This window comes from Enhydra lutris, unplaced genomic scaffold (assembly GCF_002288905.1).
Source record: "Enhydra lutris kenyoni isolate GAN:26980312 unplaced genomic scaffold, ASM228890v2 scaffoldscaffold24, whole genome shotgun sequence".
Classification (NCBI taxonomy): domain Eukaryota; kingdom Metazoa; phylum Chordata; class Mammalia; order Carnivora; family Mustelidae; genus Enhydra; species Enhydra lutris.
In genome coordinates this window covers 20,337,298-20,360,501 of record NW_019154108.1, presented here as the reverse complement: position 1 = coordinate 20,360,501, position 23,204 = coordinate 20,337,298, and the positions used below count along the sequence as shown (strand labels likewise).

General features: G+C 40.6%; 1 protein-coding gene across 1 annotated transcript in view; it reads right to left on the bottom strand.

The window, feature by feature from the left end:
- LOC111150732 (chromosome unknown C1orf21 homolog) overlaps positions 1-23,204 on the bottom strand; it is a 230,330-nt gene that overhangs the window by 91,153 nt on the left and 115,973 nt on the right. Inside the window, exon 3 of the mRNA XM_022508299.1 lies at positions 22,935-23,029. Coding sequence (XP_022364007.1) covers positions 22,935-23,029 — 95 coding nt within the window. The remainder of the gene's footprint in view (positions 1-22,934; positions 23,030-23,204) is intronic.

Here is a 23,204-nt window from a genome sequence, read left to right as displayed (position 1 = left end):
GTACCCTTAATTAGCTGTACTACCTCAGGCAAGAAGCTTAACTTCTCTGAACTTCGCTTACTCATCTATAAAATGAGAAAACTCTATTTCTACCTCTTAGCGGATTAAATTATATGACAAACACTTCCAATGTACCTGGCACTGTTCTAAGCACTTTACAAATATTACCTTGTTTAACTGGCGAAACAACTTGTTTAAGATGATGCACCAGGAAGTTCAGTAATCTACAGCGACAACAGCAAGATCACAGTAACTTTCAGTAGTTTTCCAATGACCCCTGCATCAAATCTAGCCACAACAGCAACTGCTAACGTGTAGCGAGTGTCTGCTAGCGTGGCAAGCTTTGCGCTAAGGGTTTTCCCCACATTATTGTCTGTGGCCCTTACAACAGCCCAGGACAGAGGTATGATAATTGTGTCCTCACGGTATTCAGGTTCGGAGGTCATATAACGTGCTAATGAAGAAGAGAGCCAAATTTGAACTTGTGTCTGTCTGAGTTCAGGGCCACAGATGCTTTGGCACTATGTAACGATGCTTCCAATTTTTGCTAGGATGGCGTACACAGTCCTTCGGAGTCTGACCGCAGCCCACACTCTCCTCATTCCAGATCTGGGGGAGTTCTGAGTTGACACCAAGACCTTTTAAGTCCCCGGCCTTAGCTCCTTCTGGTCTTCACCTGGTCTTCCTCTTAAAACTCCCCTTTATCCCTCAAAGTTCCATCTCCCTGTACCTCAAGAGGCATAATCAATTGTTCCCTTATCTTCTATCCATCCATCCACCCACTCACCCATCCATCCACCCACCCACCCACCCACCCACCCATCCATCCATCCAACCAACCATCCATCCATCCATCCATCCATCCATCTTTAAAGTAGGCGCCACACACAATGTGAAGCTTGAACTCACAACCCTGAGATCAAGAGTCACATGCTCCCCGACCTGAGCCATCACCATCATCCCCCACCCAGGTCCTCCCATCTGCTGCTCCTTTAGCTAGTAATTCATGTTAGTCAGTCAGCATCTACCATATTGTACCTATGCTTCTTTACCAGGCTGTATCTTCCAAATTATGTTCCACAAAGGCAAAGACCATATTCTCCAGCTTTGTACACTGTTGTATTCCTGGCTTCCAGCATGGTTCCCAGCACATGACAAGGACCCAACTGCTACTTGCTGAATGAACAAAACACTTCCAGCTGGAAGGACGTTTCCAGGCATCACTGGGCAACACTGGAGCAGCCTTTGCTGTGTGCAGAGGGTGGAAACATCAATCAGGAGCCCATACTTTTCTATACCATTTTCCACAGAGCTTTGATGGAGGTAGTTTAGCTAAAATGAGGATATAAAAGAGACCCACCACTCGGATTTCCTAATGTACTATGTTTGGGTTAAGGGCGCATAGTGCTATGTGGTTACTTGTTGGGCCTGTTAGCATAGTCCATGGAAATTGCTTGCTCACTGCCTTGCCTTCCCCTTCTAGAAAGGACTGTAGGTATTCCACATAATCCCTAAAGCCAAGGATAGTAGCCGGCATGTAACTGGTGATTAAGGAATATTTATTGAGTGACTAAATAATGGGGTTGAGGCATTTTTCTCTCCCTGGGTTCTTGAGAAAATATTTCAACTTACAGCATGCTCTACTAAACCAGGGGCAGACTTTAAAAAAAAAAAACAACAAAACAAAACAAAAAACCCAAAACCTTTCAATTTCATGATTCTCCCAGAATTTTGTGTAAATACTGAATGAACAACTTCAACAGTTAAACTACTTGCCCATCTATGTTATATCCTTCTGTACTCTCTTCAATGACTAGGAAATCACTGGGAGCTCTAACTATAGAGGATCTATTTTTCCTCTAAAAGCAGAAGAGAACCTTTTTAGAAAGTAAAAATGTTTCCCACTTAACATTCTTTAAAAATGCACAAAATAAGAAGATTCATTTGGTGGACATGTTCTGTCTCTTTATCTTGACATCAGTTCGGTGCCGAGGAACTATTATTAGAAAGCTCTCAGCTGAAGAAGATGCCTTCAAAAAGGAAGATAAGATGTAGGATACTGTGTGTTCAAAGCTAATTTTAATTATACAGGCTATAGGGTTACTGAGATATGCCAAACATTTAGCTAATTAGCAGACTCTTGAGACAAGAGGGCCGCCAGAGATAGACACAGTTTTTCTTCATTAATGAGTGATGACAAATTCCAGTTAAACACACATTTTTACTTGTACTATAAATTCACTTCATTTGTTCTTTCTTAAATCCCAATAATAGGAACTAATTTAAACTTGAAACTTAGACACTGAGATTAAGATGGAAATCTTCCACTTTAAAAACAATGACCCAACATCAACTGCCATATTGGGAAAATTGGGGGGGGGGTAAAAAATTACTTATAAGCTCAAAGACAAAAATCACCTAATTTATTCCTCAAAACTGCCCAAAAAAGGTATAAATCGTTTTTCTTATTTTATAAATGAGGGACCAAGGCATATGGAATTTGAGTAAGGTCATCTGTTTAGAAAGTAGCTTGGCTACATTTGATGCCAGAATGCTTCCCTTAGGCTCATTACTGATGTCAGCCTGTATCTGAGAAGACCTTACGAACAACATAACTGGTTTTTTGCTTGTTTGTCTCCCTGGATTAGACATATTTAGCTCTTTGGGTATCTGCTACTTATATAAGGGTGTCTTCTTCAGGACACAAGCATGAGGTAGATGCATTTCTCTGGCGGCTTTTCTTTCAGAATAAAAATTAGATCCACGGATACAATCTAAATTTCCAATGTGAAACCAGTGGGATTGCCCACAAGGCTTTTCACAGAAAGTGGTCCCTATCCATCCTGAAGTTTGAACAGGTGGGTGGCTGTAGCAGATTGAGGTTCCCAAAGATGGCTGCTAGAGTATCTCCGGTTTCTGGTGCTCCTCTGCCATCAAACCTTTCTACTTCCCCAACAAGAGGAGAAGGCTCTTTTTCCAGTCCCTTGAATAGGGGCAGGTTCTGTGACCACTGTGACGAACAGAACTGGAAGAAGTGCCACTGCTTCTAGGAAGTCAGTTGTCAAGTGAGAAGCATGACTACTATCCTCAGACCACCGTGTTGTGAGAAGCCCAAGCGATGTGGAAAGTCATCTGTAGGTGTTCGTTGATGGCTCAGTTGAGCTCACAGTCAACATCAATTGCCAGCTCTGTGAGGGAGCCATCTTGAACACCAGCCCAGCTAAGCCTTGGGGTAACTGCAACATGGGCCAACATCTACATGCAAGTGAGCGAGAGATCCTAAGCAGGACCTGTCTAGGTGAACTCAGTTAATCCACACAACCACAACATAATGATAACTTCTTATTTTAAGGTACTGCATTTTGGAGGGGTCTGTTACACAACAGATCATCAGAAGAGTGGTGTTGGTTTTCTTCTAGAATGAAGCAACTACTTCTTTAAAGCAATTGAGGGTAGATTTTGGGGGGCAGGGGATAAGCATTTTCTAGTTGAGGGTTATTCCTATAAAGGACTGAGGGACTATGAAAATGTACCTATATAAACATTCTTACATTTTGGGGGCTACTTTTCAATTAATTGGCCATACAGAGGTATTATGCTTCAGAGCTGATGTTTTATTAAGAAAACAGAGTAGGGGGGCGCCTGGGTGGCTCAGTGGGTTAAAGCCTCTGCCTTCGGCTCGGGTCATGATCCCAGGATCCTGGGATTGAGCCTCGCATCGGGCTCTCTGCTCCAAAGGGAGCCTGTTTCCTCCTCTCTCTCTGCCTGCCTCTCTGCCTGCTTGTGAGCTGTCTGTCAAATAAATAAATAAAATCTTTAAAAAACAAAACAAAACAAAACAGAGTAGGTTCTCAGAAAAATGATTAGAAAATAAGGAGTCAGTTAACAATAATGCTGTCAAACTAGTCTCCTTTTTTAAAGCAATAAACCAAACATGATTTAGTCTCTCAACAGCCTCAGCATGTCAATAAATTGATTTATTTTTATATTACCTGCCAAATTCCACCTGAGCTGATGAGAGGAATTTCAGCACTAATGATCCCAAGAAAGAGAATAAAATGCTGGGAACAGAATGATGTTCCAAAAATACTTGAAGTTTAAGTATAAGAGAAAATAATGCTTAGATAAAAAATAAACTCTTTTCTAGGGAATATCAGAAGGTTAGCACAGATTTTGTCAAATCTCTTCAGGTTTTGGATCTATTGCTTGTTTTTTGTTTTGTTTTGTTTTAAACAATGATCTTAAGGCCAGTCAGGATACTGAATCCTGAAAGAAAAATTTACTGGTATTTAAAATCCTGCACGTCTAAGCAAAGAGAAGGTAAATATACTTGAGAAAAAGCTTTCAAGAACAAGGCAAGAATAAAGGAATTATGGTGCTTGATTACCACACTCCATTCCTGGGGCAATTTGGTTAACTCAAGTTTTCTGCCCTTAAGTCTAACAATAAGATTTAAAAATTATTGCCATTTTGCTAAATAATGGAAACAGTGTCACAATAGTACTTTCATTGTGTCTTTTAAAGAACTCCTAAAAAGACAAAGCAGTTTGTCCACATGGTGACTGTGTTCCCTTCCCTAGTTTATGAAGTCCTAAAAAGTTTTATACTGGCTGCATTCATTCATAGACTATGCCACCTGTGGCAGATGAAGTTTCCACCGATTCTCGAGATAGGAGCTGGGTGAATGCTCCTTTCCCCGCCACTCACAGAGATGTCCATCACAAGAACCAAGAGCAACAGGGGCACCTGGGTGGTTCAGCTGGTTAGGCATCTGACTCTTAATTTCAGCTTAGGTCATGATCTCAGGGTCATTTTGAGCTCTGCTCTCAGCGTGGAGTCTGCTTACGATTCTCTCTCTACCTCTGCCTAACCCCCAGTCCTCTCTCTCTCCCTCTCAAAAAAAAAAAAAAAAGCAGCATTCACATTTGAGGTAGCATGATGGTTTACTCTGCTGTAACTCATGTTTTAAATGCTTTTTTATAATTTCCTTTTTTTAAGTTTTAAGTGATTACTAAGAAGGAAAAAATTTTTTTCAAAGATTTTATTTATTTATTTGACAGAGAAAGAGAGAGAGATCACAAGTAGGCAGAGAGGCAGGCAGAGAGAGAGGGGGAAGCAGACTCCCTGCTGAGCAGAGAGCCCGATGCAGAACTCCATCCCAGGACCCTGAGATCATGACCTGAGCCGAAGGCAGAGGCTTAACCCACTGAGCCACCCAGGTGCCCAGAAGGAAAAGATTTTAATGCAGAAAAGAATAAAAAAAAAAAAGAATCTTCTACAACCCTGCTACCCAGAGAAACCACCCTTCCCTCTACTCTTTTGATCAGTTGAAACCAATACCACTGTTCTGATGATCTACTGTTGCCTAACAAACCACTACAACTTCTCTCGTAGTTCACTCCTCAGACGTAGTTCATGATCGGATCACAAAATTCCTGTGTAAATCCCAATGCTGCTATGGGTTCTGCTCATACAATCAGAACCCTAATCTAATCATTCCTAAGGCCAACGGGATTTTTTGGTTTAAAAACAAAACGCAACACAAAAACCAAATGATGGAAAAGAAAAATGTGATGAAACAAAAGGATAAAATTTAAATGAACAGATAAAATCAGAAACTCACTGAAATATTGTAGGGAGAGTACACTGTACACATTTTATAATTTGATGACAGACTAAGATTTTAAAATTGGAAGTTAATTTTCCAATGTAAACTGATGATATGAAAATATTTATAATGAACAAAATTTTAAAAATAAAACAAAGGAAGGGCACCTGGGTGGCTCAGTCGGTCTGCCTTTGGCTCAGGTCATGATCCAGGGGTCCTGGGATGGAGCCCCGCATCAGGTTCCCTGTTCAGTGGGAAGTCTGCTTCTCCCTCTCCCTCTACCTCTCCCCCAGATTGTGCTCTCTCACTCTCTCCGTCAAATCAATAAATTATTAACAAAACAAGTTTTTAGGGGCGCCTGGGTGGCTCAGTGGGTTAAAGCCTCTGCCTTCAGCTCAGGTCATGATCCCAGATCCTGGGTTCAAGCCCCACATCGGGCTTTCTGCTCAGCGGGGAGCCTGCTTCCTCCTCTCTCTCTGCCTGCCTCTCTGCCTACTTGTGATTTCTCTCTGTCAAATAAATAAATAAAATCTTAAAAAAAACACAAGTTTTTAATAGCCAACATTATGTTTAAAATAAAATCAATTTTTTCCCATTCATCCCTGCAGGTATGTTGTTTGTCTTTGCCTTAAAACAAGGCAAAATATCACTATATTGCAAAAGCTCAGATGCAGAAGAGTCTATGTTCAGGGAGTAAAAAAATCTACCATTGCCCCAACTCAGAAAATACTGATAATATTAGCAGGTAATCTCAACGTGCTCCCAAACTGATGGATACTTTTAAGAAGCAAATTTGAGAATATTTTCTACAGCAAAATGAGTTAAGACCAATAATATCCAGGTCAAAGACTTTCATCTCAGCTCAATTTTCTCATTTACAAGACTACAAACTGCTCTGAGGTTAAGGTAGGAATGTTGCAAGTTTTTTTTTTTTTTTTTTTTTTTTAAGATTTTATTTATTTATTTGACAGACAGAGATCACAAGGAGGCAGAGAGGCAGGCAGAGAGAGAGGAGGAAGCAGGTTCCCCGCTGAGCAGAGAGCCCGATGCGGGGCTTGATCCCAGGACTCTGGGATCATGACCTGAGCCGAAGGCAGAGGCTTTAACCCACTGAGCCACACAGGCGCCCCGGAATGTTGCAAGTTTTAAGGCTCCTGATGCATAACAATGAGGAAAGGTACCCTTTTTCAGGAATGTGAAGCCTGCTGAATGACCCCCAACCCTCAACCAGCCAGTGAAATGATACTGTCTGGCTGTATTTATATATTTAATTCAACACTGTTGGAATAAATGGTGACTATTTAAAAACCGTTTAGGGACGCCTGGGTGGCTCAGTTGGTTAAGCAGCTGCCTTCGGCTCAGGTCATGATCCCAGTGTCCTGGGATCGAGTCCCACATCAGGCTCCTTGCTCGTCAGGGAGCCTGCTTCTCCCTCTGCCTCTGCCTGCCATTCTGTCTGCCTGTGCTCGCTCTCTCTCCCTCTCTCTCTCTCTGACAAATAAATAAATAAAATCTTTAAAAAAAAAAAAAGTTTTAAAAACCGTTTAAAAAAGTACTACTATCCCAGTTCTGTATCCTAATGGAATAGGAGGATAATTATGGTATCTTCAAATATTCACAGTGTGTACAGGACAGGTCTGTTGTTGTTTTTTAATTCTAGTATAGTTAACGTCCAGTGTTGCATTAGTTTCAGGTGCATAATATAGTGATCTGACAATTCTATACATTACTCAGTGCTCACTGTGATAAGTGTACTCCCTTCATCTATTTCATCTATACCCTTACCTACCTCCCCTAGGACAAGTCTTTTTTTCACACTTAATTAACTGTCATAATTTAGAATAGTTTTATACTTAGAGACAAGTTGTGAAGACAGTACAGAGTTCTCATATGCTGGACACCTGGGTTCCTCTATTATGAAGACCCTACATGAGGATGGTACATTTGTCACAATTAATGAACCAATATTGGTAAGATACTCGCATTTCCTTGGTTTTTAGCTGGTGTCCTTCTTCTGTTCCAGGATTCCTTCCAAGATACCATATTACAGTTAGTTGCCGTGTCTACTTACGTTCTTCTTGGCTGTTTCCTGACCGTTTCTCAGGTTTTACTTGTTTTTGATGACCTTGATAGATTTCAGGAGTACTGGCCAAGTATTTCTGCTGAATGTCCCTTAACTGGGCTTTGACTGATGTTTCTTTTCATGATTCCACTGATGTTATAGGTATTGGGACAAAGACCACAGAGATAAAATGCCATTCTCATCACACCATATCAAGGATGTATGCTATCAACAGAACTTATCGCTGTTAATTTTGATCACCTGGCTGAGGCACTGCTTCTCAGGTTTCTCTACTGTAAAGTTACCTGTTTTCCCCTATATCCAGAAGGTAGTCTTTCTAAGAAAGTCACCACACACAGCCCACGCTTCAGAAGTGGAAAGTTAGGCTTTGCCTCCTTGAGGACAGAGCACTACACAGATGATTTGGAATTATTCTGCACGAGAGATTTATGGATTCTTCTCATTTATTTTATTTAGTCATCTGTATCAGTGTAGACTCAAGGATATTTATTGTACAATTTGTTCAAAGTAAATACACTGTTTACTATACCAGATTGACAGCACGATCTAGTAGGACAGTATTAATTTTGTTGCTTCAATTGTTTCAGCTTTGGGCATTGAGAGTCCTTTCAGTTGATTCTTGTGTCCCTGTGACATATCCCACTATTGTGTGTGCACGTGTGGGTGCCCATGGGCTCTTCCTAGTTTTATAGCACTACAAAATGCTCCAGGGTCATCATATATACTCCCTAGCCCTATAATGAGCCACATATCCAAGGAGTCCTGGTAATTTTTTTGGAGAACGGTACTAGACACAAGATCTGGGTGGCGATTATCCTTGCTGCTACAGGGTATCACTGCTTCTAGGTCCTCTCAATTGACAGCAAGAAAATGTGCGTGTGCGTGTGTGCATGCGCATGCGTGTGCGTGTGTGTGTGTACACACCACATCTCTACACGTGCACATACATTTATAAACACATGCATGTACATGTGTACCCATATATGTATACAAATATATGCATGCCCACTCCTGTATGTGTGTTCACACATATCTATCAATATTTCTACATGTATCCATCTGTATCTACATTGGCTAAACATCAATTCTCACTGATGTCTCCAGCTCTGATCCACTGCCATAGGACGCTGCTGCTTTTTTTTTTCCCAGAGAGAAAAAGTGCTGTGCGCCTGTGCAGGGGGAGGGGCAGAGGGAGAGAGAGAATCTCCAGTAGGCTCCATGCTCAGCGTGGAGCTGGAGGCAGGGCTTGATCTCATGACCCTGAGACCATGACCTAAGCCAAAATCAAGAGTCTGCGCTTATCTGACTGAACCACTCAGGCACCCTTCCACAGGATGCTTCTAGCCACTTCCCTTGTGTGTTTACAACCTCCCACTCCAGCAGTGAGAAACCTTGCTCCCCAAGCCAGCCACCATTAATTAGTGTTTTTAGAATTGTTAACTCTTAGCTCCACAGTAAAGGAGTAGAGTGCTTATATACAGTTACTTTTACTTACATTTTTAATAGACTCTATTCATTTCTGAAGTTACACAGGTCAGCACGTTCCCCCCTCCCCCGTCCCACCTCCCCGCCCAAACTTTAGTGAGGTTATTTCATGTATTTGTAATTCTGTTAGATTCCTTTATCAGTCTACATTCTACCCTGGACCCCTTGACCTCCTCAATGTTTTTATAAATTTTCAAACATTAAAGTTCACGCTCTTTTTTTGTAGCATTCTATGCATTTTGATGAATGCATAGTGTCATGTATCTACCATTATGGTATCATACAGGATAGTTTCACTACCCAACAGACCCTTAAATTCAGAGAACAAACTGGTGGTTACCAGAGTGTGGGGGATAGTGAAATAGGTAAAGGAAATTAAGAGGTACAAACTTCCACTTATACGATAAATAAGTCACAGTGATAAAAAGTGCAGTACACAGGATATAGTCAATAACATTGTAATATATTGTTGTAACAGTGTATAGGGACAGATGGGGACTGTTTTTATCCTGGTCGGCACTGAGTAATAGACAAAATAGTAGAATCAGTATGTTGTACACCTGAAACTAATACAACGATGTCAACTATACTTCTAAAAAAACCAAAAATCCCCTATGATTCACCTCATCGACCTTCCTTTTCCCACAAACTCCTGGAAACTACTGATCTGTTTACCGCCTCTACGGTTTTGCCTTTTTCTGAATGTCATAAAGGGAGAATCACACTGTATATACCTTTCAGACTAGGTTCTTTCACTTAGCATTATGCACACAAGATATATGTTTTTGCATGAATGGTAGCTCATTCCTTTTTATCACTGAATAATATTCCATTTGTGGATGTAACCAGTTTGTTCATCCATTGAAGGACATCTTGGTGGCTTCCAGTTTTTTGGTGATTATGAATAAAGCTACTACCCATGTTCATGTAAAGATTTTTGTGTGATCTGAGTTTTTCTTTTCTTTCTTTCTTTTTTTAAATTATTTTATTTTTTTCTTTTCAAGTAATCTCTACACTCTATGGGGGGCTTGAACTCACAACCCCGAGATCAAGAGCTGCACGTTCTATCGACTGAGCCAGCTGGGTGACCTGATCATAGCTTTTCAAATCACTTAGGAAATTATCTTAAGACTGTTATTGCTGGACACATGTTAAAACTATGTTTAGTTTTGTAAGAGATTGAGTCCATATTGCTCAGAAAAAAATTATTTCTATGTATATTAGGCATAAACAGTTATGTGATTTATGACTGATTTTATTTATTTTTACTCATTTCTGCATTTCCCAAGAATTTTGAAAGTAATTTAAGCAAGCAGCACATATTTAATCATGAAAAAGTTAATCTCAAAAAACAAGAGAATAACAGAAGTGAACCAAATCCAACATCTATGTATTGTTTATCTCATTTCACTAGACCACCAGCTCCCAGCCAGCCGATTCTTTGGTATGAATTTATACACTGTGAGTGTTAAGACATCACACAGACTGTGAAGCATTTCACTATAATGAGATTCTCTGTTCTTTCCTAATAGCTCCCTGACATTCTTTTCCAGGAGAAGTCAAGGAACCCAGCTTAGCATTGAGAAACCCAGATTCAATGTCAGTGCTGCTGTACCTCGCTTCTAATGATGAACTCTCTGCTTTGTTTCTAAGACCAGTCTTTACTTCATTTTCCAGTTCCAATCAAAAGATTCCTATCTTGTTTCTGGTCTAAGTGCCCTCAACTGTACAAATCCATCACATATTTAAAAAAAAAAAAAGTTTGTCTCCAATTAAGCAAGCCCTGAAATGATCAAGTTATGAGAAGAAGTCTGTCAGTAAATGAAAATCTGTAGTATAACATCACACACTGACAGGAAAAAAAAAATGGAGTCAGCTCATTATACTTTGGAAAGTATCGCTGTCATTACCAATTGTTTTAATTTTCAAAGGAGGAGGAAATTTGGCATCTCTTCTCATACAGAGCACCGAGGAAATAAATTAAATCAGACTTATTACGAACACAAAGCAGGCAGTTACAATGGCATCTTCATATAGCTATTATAATGCTGACATGCTAAAACAATACATCCTCCACTCTCCAAGACGATGCATGAATTTTTTATGCCTGGTTATTTATTTCCATCTTTTCTGAATGACAGGTATAGAATCCCTGGTTAGAATTACCAGGAGCTTTTTAAAAACAAATCATGGGGTTGGCAAATCCTGTATTTCTGTTAATACTGGGTATGATTTGCTCACAAATAAAGTCCATAAGAAGAGCGAGACCCTTATCAAAGTCCAGACTCGGACACATGACTGTGTCTTTTGATGTTCTCACCTCCAGGGCATAAATCATTAATTTTGAGGGAGGTTACCTCACCGAGTTTGCCAACTGATGAGTGAAACTTACACGCGTTGCTTTTATTTTTAGCATCGCACAGGAGAGAAGACAGAAATATGAACAACGTGCAGAAAAGCCACACCGCTGTGTTTTTGTTGTGGACACTAATAACGGCAGACGGGCCTCTGGCAATTCCCTCAGTTGTTACTCATCTCCCCTCATTCCGTTGTTGAAACTGTGCTACTTGGGTAAAAAAATGCCCATGTTTCTGTGAGATAAATAAATCAGGGCATCAAGAACGACCGTGAGGACCAGACAGAATCAAGCTTTGAAAAGGGCTCCTTTCCACTTTCTGCTGAAATATCGGGTACTGTTCCTGAAGAAGAGGCCAACAATCGAACTTTAAGGTACTGTTTGTGTTTGCTCCACTTGCCAAAGTTAAACGGGGAAAGTTTCAGAGGATCCATTAGAAGCTTATCCTTTCCTGTGCAAGCGAAGGTCGAGAGTAACTATGCTCCACCACTTTTAGCCAGCACCTGGCCTCCGAGGAAAGCATATTTAAAAGCAATCACATTTTGCAACAATGCTGAGAAAAGGGAAGCCATTATCAACACTCCCAATCTTATAATGAGACAAACGGAGGTCTGTTCTATTTATTCTGTATTACAAATGCCACAAACTGGCTAAAGCCTGTGGCTCTCTGTAAACCAGAAATTAACGTGGTGACGGAAACGAAACAAAACAAAAACAAAAAAACCCACAGTTAAAACACACCAACTAACCAAAACACTTCATCACGCCCCATCAGTCTCCCCACCCACTCATTATTCATGCCACGTCTCCCTGCTTTGCTCTCACTGTCCTGTTCTTGTCCCTTTCCCAACCTCATCTGCCAGTGAAAACTTGCTTTCCCTCAAGGCCCTGAGGCAAGGCCAGCTCTGGAATCTTCTCGGCTATCCCAGTAAGGGTCACCCGTGCCATGCTGCTTGTCCCCTAAGACTCTGTTAGAGACAATGCCTAGCTGCCAGTGAGAGTGGAGTCTGTTGAATTAGGGATTTATTCAAGAAATAAGTTGTACCAGGACCCTAAGACTGTTCGTCCACATATGGTCAATTCAGTGTATTAATATGGGAAAGAGGAAAAGTCATTTGAAATAGGATTTCAGGGGCGCCTGGGTGGCTCAGTGGTTAAAGCCTCTGCCTTCCGCTCAGGTCATGATCTCAGGGTCCTGGGATCGAGTCCCGCATTCGGGCTCTCTGCTCAGCAGGGAGCCTGCCTCCTCCTCCTCTCTCTCTGCCTGCCTCTCTGCCTACTTGTGATCTGTCTGTCAAATTAAAAAAAAAAAAAATAGGATTTCAGTCACAGTTTGCTATGCCTGGCATTTTACAGTGGTCGCTCTAACACCCACCTCTGATTCACCGACGTCTGTGTCTGCTGAGTATACACTTGATGCCCCTTCCTCGCGGGAGAATGAAGGGTGCCATGAGGATATAGGCTGGCCTTACTTGCGTTTCTACCGTAGAACAACAAGGAGCCTGAGGAAGGCATTCAGGTGTCCTCTGAATGAGTATTCAGAGGAATCTGAATGGATTCACCATCACCAATGGAATCACCATCATTTGCATTGCACGTTGTGTTTACAAAGCACTTCTGTGGGCATTCTTTTATTCTCTTAATGTTCTGTTCCTGAATCAGGAACTGTGCTTCCGTATGACACTTGAAACTTAGAAGGCTGATGCGACAAATCCCTCATCCTTAGAGAATTAAACTCTACTTCTGTTCTGTTCTAAAACAAATCACCCCAGTGCCAGAAGAATCTGTAAGACCTTGAATGTGCCTGGCTCCAGAAGCACAAAAAGGATGTCCTCCAAGAGAGATGAAGAGGTAGCACTCTTGCCCCTGATCGCTTCTACTCCACAATAAACATAGTAAAAGGGACTGATACTACCCAAACCCTCCAGTCAAAGAGCTGTTACTCCCTTAAGAAACTAAAAGGTTGGGGTGCGTGGGTGGCTCAGTTGTTAAGCACCTGCCTTCAGCTCAGTTGATCTCACCGTCCTGGGATAGGGCCTGATATCAGGCTCCCTGTTCAGCAGGAAGCCTGCTTCTCCCTCTCCCACTCCCCCTGTTTGTGTTTCCTCTCTCGGTGTCAAGAAAATGAAATAAAATAAAATAAAATAAAATAACTAAAAGGTTCAGGCAATCCTCTAGTTTTGCAGAAGAACCAGAGGCTGATGTCAACATCATATGCACGAGAGAAGAGGGAATTAGAATGGGGGTCCTTGAGTTGGAAGCAGGTGAACTTTAGGGAGGGGTCTTGTGCTAACGTGACTGCTTCTGAAGCTGCTCTAGGAAGAGGCTTCTCTCGTCTAAAGTCAGATACCCTCAAACCACTCTCCATCTTCACTTTGGTTTGGGAACCTTTAGTCCTATAGAATTTCGATAAACCAAAAATTCTCTACCTCAAGTCCAGATGTCCCCCACAACCCATCCAATTCTAGCCCCAGCCTGAGCTCCAGTCCAACCTCTACCTGGAAGGAGGAAGTGGAGAGAGAAGAGGCACTTCACAGGGCTTGACCCCTTGTCTGGAATATCAGCTTTACTCTTTGGGGGGGGGCAGTAAAGATTATTTATTTATTTATTTATTTATTTATTTATTTATTTGAGAGAGATAGAGAGCAAAAGTAGGCAGAGCAGCAGGCGGAGGGAGAGGGAGAAGCAGGCTCTCTGTTGAGCAGGGAGCCTGATGCAGGACTGATCATAGGACCATGGGATCATGACCTGAACCAAAGGCAGACGCTTAACAACTGAGCCACCCAGGCGCCCCTATCACCTTTATTCTTGTCAGTTTATTTTACCTTATTCTCAAGATCGCTAAGAGTGTTTAAATAACTTAGGAAATTGGGACAACGCAAAGTCATGGTCTTTTGCTATTAAATTAGCTGCTCTGTAGAGTCACAGAAGTAAACACGGTTGTATTTGTTAAAAAGGAGAGTTTAAGCAGACTCTTAGAGCGGTCCCAACTAGGAGAATGCCTTTATTGGAATGTCTATAGCAATAAACATTATTGATTCAAAGTTTACAGTGTTCATTCACGTAAGTTTATTTCTTACAGGTATGCTCTAATATTTAGAGTAACATGGTGATTGTGGTCTTGAGCACTTAGCCTTCCTATGGACCTATAGTTACAAAAGGAATCACAGACTCGTCCCCAGTTTCTGACTGCCCATCTCTATAGCGCTTTGGAGAACACTGGCTGCCCACAAAGAACTGCTTGAGCCTGTGAGGCAGAGTGACTTGCCGATTTTCACCAGCTGGAAGCCACTGCTCCAGAGGGAGCTCTCAGTGGTTTCTGGGGCATTTCCTCTAATCAAAGATATCTCCTAATCTCCCAAGTTTTCAATTCTGGAATTGGATGCTCTGATATTCATTGGAAATCTAATGCACTGGAGAGACAGACGGAAGCTCTCACAAACTCAGCAAGCAGGAGGAGGATGTAGCCACGCGTAAGTCTGATTCCACTCTCCTTTCCTGCTAAAACGTATTAGAACATTCTTTTTATAGTGTCATTTGATTGCGCTCAGGAAGTGATGACTTAGACAAACACGTCTCAGATCAGTCCTCAACTCTATGGATAACGATGAAGTCAAAAGCTCACCCAACCGTGAGAAAGGTGATAGGATACAGAAGAATCTTCTCACTCATACCGAGATATCTGGAAATAGTGACTCAAAAGCCATTGTAATATATGTAAATCTAGGAAATAAATATGAAATCCCCCCCCATAATCAAAGAATTTATTAACTCCTAAGGGAGGATACTTAAGAAGGACAGATGTTAAGGAAAACAAGACAATGTTTTAGCAAATAGTAAGGGGAAGCACTTTAAAACTCAAACTGGAATGTCTTTTATTAGTCAAGATATTTACTTTGGAGGAAGAAGGGACTGAATACTGCCAACTCTGGAGTAAATTACCTATTAAATTATTTATACATAGTTAACCTACATAAATGAAGTTGGATGATCCCTAAGCTTTCTTCTACTGCCTTTTGTTAAGCAACATCAGAAAATGACAGAAAACGGAGGTTATTTAAGATAATGAGGAAAATGACATAACCCCACTTACATTACAGATTCCCAAGTAGTCAAAATCTGAGCTTTGCTATTATCATTCCCCTTTTCAAAAATTAACTTCAAATCACACAAATAAGATACTCATATTTTCTTTAAAAAATTAAAACTATTAAGTTGAAGGGTAAAAAAAAAATCCCCTTTTACCACTGAATGCAATTCTTTCTCATCCTTCCTACGTTATCCAGCTCCACTGCTGACACTAGCCAACAATGGCATTTTCTGTGCCAGAAACCATGCTGACTTACAAGCATAGCTTCTTTAATTTTCACAATTTCCTGCTAAAGTGGGTTCAATTATCATTCCCATTTTGCAGAGGAGGAAACTGAGCTTTGGCATGAATACATCCCCATTACCCAGGTACCTCCTGTTAATGGTTTGGGACACATCCACCCAGGTTTCTCTATAAATCCCTATACATCTATAAGCATTCACAGAAAATGTAGTGTGTTGCTTTTCTGTTTTATTAGAAAAACCTTAAATGGTGTCATGCTACACCATCTGCGGCTTTCTCCATGACAATTCCTAAAGCTCTACCTCCTTCTTTTCTAATTGCTGTCTAGTATATTATAGCTCTACCATTCTCCTACGGACAAGAATGAAGGTTAGTTCCAGTTTTTCAGTAGAAATGGTGCTGAAGTGAACAGTCTTGTGCAAGCTTCCTCTTGCACACAGACAGCTGCTTTGGGTGCATACCAAGATGTGGAAGTGCTGGGTCATGGGCGTGCGTGTTCTAATTTTAATAGATACTGCTACGTTGTCCTCCAAGATGTCGGCCACCAGCATGTGAATACTTATTTTCCTCCAACCATGCCAAAATCGGATAGTATCAAAGCTTCGAATTTTTGCCAGTCTAAGGAATCATGTTTTAATTTGCATTTTCCTGATTAAAATAGAAGTTATATTAGGCAATGCCATCCGGACTGGTAATTAAATGGTAAAGTGAGTTAAAGCAGGACAAGATAAAAATGTAAAGATACATTAAGCATATGATTTTATTTTAAAATACAGGAATGTTCATTTCCTTTCATCTTTTGACGTAGGAACAAGGCTTCTGCTGTAAGTAAGGGAGCCACGTACAGACACTCCATGTGTACCTTCTGGACTAATCACACGCTTATTTTTTTTATTTTTAAAGATTTCATTCATCTGTTTGACAGAGAGAGAGAGATAGTGAGAGAGGGAACACAAGCAGGGGGAGTGGGAGAGGGAGAAGCAGACTTCTGCTGAGCAGGGAGCCCGATGCGGGGCTCAATCCCAGGACCCCGGGATCATGACCTGAGCTGAAGGCAGGTGCGTAACGACTGAGCCACCCAGGCACCCCTAACCACATCCTTATAAGCACATCTAAGATCCCCTGGTTTGGTTTCCTAACTGAAGTGAGAATGTAAAGATGTTGTGAAATAATCTGAGCGCAGAATTTAATTTAATTTAACAGCAAGCTTTTTAGTATATGCCTTCATCAAGACTTTCTAAAGCATTTAATTTAACTTTCAATGAAACAGCTCTTCTTTCCACACTTGTGTTTCAGTGGTTTACATATTACTTAATAAATTACATAATTACAATGACATTCAACCAGTATAAACAGATTTGGGAACCATCATACGGGCTCTTAGAAAACACATTTAACTGCGGGAGCACAGGCACAGAGGTGTTGTAGACAGTAGCCCAAGAGCCAATCGAGTGAGCACGCCGTGGGCGGCAGTCAGTGTCTTTTGGAGAGGGATTTATGAGAATCTTCTTATGCAGCAAGTTGGATAGAGAGTGTCTATTGTACCAGTGATGTGGAACATCTTTTCATATGCTTATTGCCCAATATCCTCTACTGCGAACCATCTGTTTCTGTTCATTTCATGTACCTGCTTTTCTCGTGGATTACCTTTTTCTTAATTATTTATAAACGTTCTTTAAAAACCTCATATTGATTAACCTTTTGCCTTTTAGAGGTCATAAATATTTTCTCCCAGTCTGTTGCCTATCTATTAACTACTTTTTTGTAGTTATTGTTTCACAGAAGCATTTAATTTTAATCTAATGAAATACACTACTTTTCTTTCTTCTTAGCTTTTGCTATTCATTTTCTAGGTCTTTGCTAAGATTCTAAACATATTTTTTTATGTTTCTTCTAATACGTCAATTGTTTTGCTCTTACCAGGCCCCAGATGAGGAACTCAAAGTTCAGAAGTTTTAGATGTTGGACCAAAATGATAAAGCTAGGAACAATGAAGGTCGGCTCTCGGCTGAGACATAGCTCTATCTGATCAAAGCCAATGCAACAATTTCACATCACCTTCCTGAAGAAGGAATTAAAGTCTGAGAGAAGTAAAGTGGAATATACAGATGTCTAACAATGATGAAAATTGGGACAAATGCACATCTTTGCACTGAGGATGCACAAAGGACTGACCTATAAAGGATTCATCAACCTCAAAGAAGCAGCATAATCTCCTCTGTCCATAGAAACTGTGGCCAAAGGGCTTGAGCAACTGGAGATCTGAACACTCCTGAGGAACTAAGCAGTGCCAACTGCTGTCACTCAGAGGTCCAGCTACTCCTGTCCACTCACTCATCCACCCATTCCAGCAAACAAAAATACACCGAACACCCAACACATCCCAGGCGATGCTCCCTAGCTCCACACCCTCATTTTTGTCCTTTGCTAGATTCCCCCACACGGATGTTCTGCAAGTTCCTACAGCTTGGCTTACTCAAAACCAACCTCTGCATTCAGTGTGCCTTGGATTTTTATGGTCATTCAGGTCACATGCCTTCAGTATGCTACTGGAGAGTGAGCTTTCTCGGGTGAGATTCATGCCTGATGCACCTCTGAGTCCTCCAAAGCCTAGAGTCTAAGGACCCAGACCATACGGGCTTTCTTTACTGGACTCATGACATTTCTGTGTGATCAGCAGCTTCATTTTCTCTCTCGTGGACTACCCTGTGATATTTTTTAAGGGTGAATGAAATGAAAGGGAGGGAAGGAAAAAACATCTTGTATTTTCATCACCTTATCTTCCTAAGTGATTTTCCCATTTCATTTGGGGTCATTATTTATTCTCACATCCACCAGTCCTCTTCCCTCCGCTGGCACGGGCATTACTATGATCTTCTGATTCCTCTGCCTTCCTTTAATGTCTGTAATATTAGCTGTTAACTCTTGTTGCTTCTACTGCAACTTTGTCCAAATCTTTTCTGTTCTCTTGGCCATCATCTTGCTTCAGGCTCTCTGTCTCTTGCAAAAGCTATCATAAATGGTCTCCAAATTGGGCACCCCACACCAATTCATACGACACGCACTGCTGCCTCATAAACTTTCCTGATTCATGCTCTCATTCTTTGCTTGAAACCTTCCAAGTTCCCTACGATCCATGGAATTCACTCAGACCTCTCCGCTAGACTTGAAGGCTTTACATAATACGCCATTTACATTTTGGTTGCAATGTCCCACTGCTGTCCTACTGACACCTTCTCCTCTTCCCTTGTACTCCCCAATCAAACAGGACTACACACTTTTCATTAAATACACCTTGCATTTTCCATCTCTGTCACTTCTGCCTGGGCCAGCCTTCCTCATTCTATCCTTCGAGGCCAACCACAAACACCAGCTGTTTCGTGAAGTAGGTCCAGACACCCCAACAGACGGGATGGCTGCCTCCTTTAATATTAGCAGCACTTCGTATTGCCTTCTTGGAATCAATCTTGTTTGCTTGATGCATTTAATCCTGTGTTTTTTTTTTTTTTTAAAGATTTTATTTATTTATTTGTCAGAGAGAGAGAGGGAGAGAGAGCAAGCACAGGCAGACAGAATGGAAGGCAGAGGCAGAGGGAGAAGCAGGCTCCCCGATGAGCAAGGAGCCCGATGTGGGACTCGATCCCAGGACGCCGGGATCATGACCTGAGCCGAAGGCAGCTGCTTAACCAACTGAGCCACCCAGGCGTCCCAATCCTGTTTTATTTATAGTCCTTTGGTATTTACCTTGTGTACTGCCATAAAGTACCTTAAGGTAAGGATCAGTAGTTTCCTTATTTTGTGTTTTTGGCAGAGTCTAGTACAGAGCCTTGTACCTACAGGCAATCAATCAAATATCTGTTGGAGCTGAACTGTTCTCTAAACTTTGCTGTAAGCTCTTTGAGGACAGTGACTTTAAGTATTGCTGTGTCTCTTGATACAACTAAGGGCCTTATACATAACAGGTGATTGAAACATATTTATTTAAATAACTTCCCAGTTCCAGAGCAAGATTTTTCAAACTACATGTAATACTGGCATTAACCTAAAATATTCACTTAGAAATCTCTCACCAATTAACACAAAAGAAGAAGGAAAGAAACACTGACCCTAACATTCTTTTCCTTTAGTTTTATATGATAATGCCTAACTCGTACTAGGTGCTTATCATGTGCCAGACTTTGTACTCCAAGCCCTACAATGCCCATCTCATGTAGTCCTCACCCCACAGCACCACGAGGCCCTGCCTTTCCCCCACTTGATGGGCAAGAGGTGCAGGGAAGTGAAGTGACTTGACCCCACACTGAGCAAATGGCAGAGCTGAGATTTGAACTCAGGCAGTTTCTGCCTCTAGAGCCCATGGTTGTCACCATCATGGCACCCTATCTGGACTGAGTTTACTGAGCCCCTTAATTTTAACAGTCTGAGTTAAAAGAAAAAAGAAAGCTTCTAAAAATAGTAAAAACAAGAACTTCTTGTCTTTTAGATTATTTTAATGGATGGAAAAATAAAGAATTGTTACATCTATTTCATCTACCTCAATGTAAACCTCAAATTTAAGAGACCCATTTGTTTTTTCTCAAACAACACGCCAGGTCCATACTCGACCATGCATCCCAAAGGACAGAAGAGATGACAAAGATAACATACTAGCAGACTACTGAATAATCATTTAATTTTGGAAAGCGATCTAGAAAGCTCAGAATCAAAGAAAACCATTTACTCCCCCTTCTCCATGCAAGTCTTTACACACTCAAAAACTCTTGTTGGTGGTCCGGACTCTGATTGGTTGGCAGACAAGGGATGTGAGTGTTGTCACAGATAGTCTACAAGTTAAAAAAAAAAAAAACAACAAAAAAAACAAACCCAGAAATGTCTCTCTTTTTGACTTTTCATCAGTCTGCATAGAAAAGCACTTGTACCAATTCTGGCCAAGTGCTGGAAAAGAATATATTAGCACCAAGGAGCTGAGAGACCGTGAAACTGGAGAGAAGGAAAAAGTAACGGCTGTAAATACGATGAGGGCACATTGAGGGAAAAGTCGCACACCGTAAGATAGAAGTCGTTGCTTCCCTTAGGGTTTCGGAGATACAAGTATGCTAATCAGGGATGGACTCCAGTGTTAGATCCAAGGAACACCACCTGCCAGCCCGATCACCAGTGTCTCTTCAACCTCCAATGGAAATATTAAAGATGAGATTTATTAACTCTAGCTGAAATTATATGAAGCAAGGACAAAGTCTGATCTTTAGTAAAATGAAGTAGAAAAATACCAGTTGATGCTTCAACTCCTTGGGTCATTTCTTTAGCTGCTCAAAGTTAGAAAAAATGAATATAAAAAGTCAGATCACAGTAACTTCCACTATTAGTCGTAGCTACTGTTTTCTAGATCTAAGTGCTAATGTTAAAAACAGACCAGATGTATGATGAATTTCTGTGACTCAAGCAATACGTTAAGATCCAAATCCCATTTATGAAGCAAAATTTTATTACAGAGTATTTCCACTCTTTCATAATGATCTAAAGTACTCAGTTGTTAGTGACTTCAGTATTTCAAGGTGTAGATCAGATGTTCAGAGAAGAACAGAGGAGAAAAGAATTAGCCCATTATATTCAATAACATATCATGGAAAATGACAGCCGGAAATACTCATGAGCACCAGCCCTCTCCCTCTGCTATAGCAGAAATCACAAAAACAAAAACAAAGCACATAATGGAAAAAGGAGTTTAAGTCAAGAGAAAACACCTTACGACGTTTCAAGCTTCTTAAAAATACATCCACTGAAACATGAAAAATAACCCCCAAATCAAATGCAAAAACCATGTTGCTCTAACACAACTGAATAAATGCAAATTCATAACAGTTTGTAACGTTTTTTAAGAAATCAGCAAAAACGGCATTAACTAAACGTTTTCACAGAGATGGAACATTAAGTTTTAATAACATCTACTGAACCGCATGAGAAAACTTTGTTTCAGACCACCGCAGCTCTCACATTCACCCAAAAGCCCCAATACCCTTAACACCGTGAAGGTGAAGTGCTGACTATTTTGGTAGAGACTTTTTTTTTTTTTTTTTTTTTTAGATTTTTATTTTAAGCATTAGGTTTGATATGTGGAAGAAGTAATGACAAGATGGGATTTATATTTATGTAGGTGAATTAGAAAATGAAATTCAGAGCTGGACAGAGTGACAGATCAAGTGGTATAAAATAGAAATTAAGGCCAACCAGGCTCAGATTAAAAAACTGATGAGAGATCTCAGCCTATAACTTACGAAGAAAGAGAGAGAGAAGCTAAGAGAATGTCAGTCAGTTTTGTAATTTAGGTTAATTTTGTTTCATATTTTAGAGAAGAATTGTACCATTAAATGTTAAACTTCTAAAGCACTATTTCTTAGGTGCCTTCAGTGTAATCCATTATGACCTCATAATTTTGTAATATCTTCCAACATATTTGAAACTTCAGGGACAGCATATTTTAATACTGGAATTAAACTGAGAAAGAAGTTTGTTTCAAAATAATTTTCACTTTACTTGCTTCCAACATTAATTTGTTATCACAGTAGTTACAGAAATCTCTACCCAGGGGATTGATGACCTGCTCTCCGAAATGGACATTATGCAAGTATGGTAGAGACCTATCTTAAAAGTACATCCTTTTCCTCTCCAAGACAACTCTATCCACAACACTCCGTGTCCTGAGTAATGAAGCTTAGCTGTTCATTCTAAGAGTGGAAGAGGTGGAGAAAAAGAAAAATATCTATGAGTCCTCCCCGCAATAAATCTCAATCCTACTTCACGCCTTTTCCTTCACAGTTAACCATTTTAAGATGCTAATAATTTTACCATATTTCCCCCTGGAGTGTTCTCTATCAAGATTAAAAAAGGGCTTATTCACAAACAAACAGGATACAGGAGTGATGGAGTGGCTTCCAGGCAAGCTATAAATAGCAACAGCATTTTCAAGAAATCTTGTGCCGGTGTGTAAGTTACAGCTGAAACAGGCAGTGCAGATTTTATTACAATGGTGTCACCAAAATTCATTGTTATATGAGAAATGCAATCTTACCAAGTTTTCTTGGTTCCTGGCTGCTATTTTCTGCTCCTCTTCTGCCCCATTTTTCATGTACTTGACCTCTTCCACCGGTTTGATCCTATACTCGTCTGAGCACCAAAAAAAGAAAAGACATTTTATAACTTTTTCACAACAGTAGAAAAGTGTCACTGAGAAAAGCCCCCAGGAGCGTAATTTGTCAGAGCCCTTTCCCTGCAGCCTTCGATGTGGTTCATTTGAAACAATCCGGAAGACGCTTAACCAGCCTCTTTCTAGAAAGTGCTC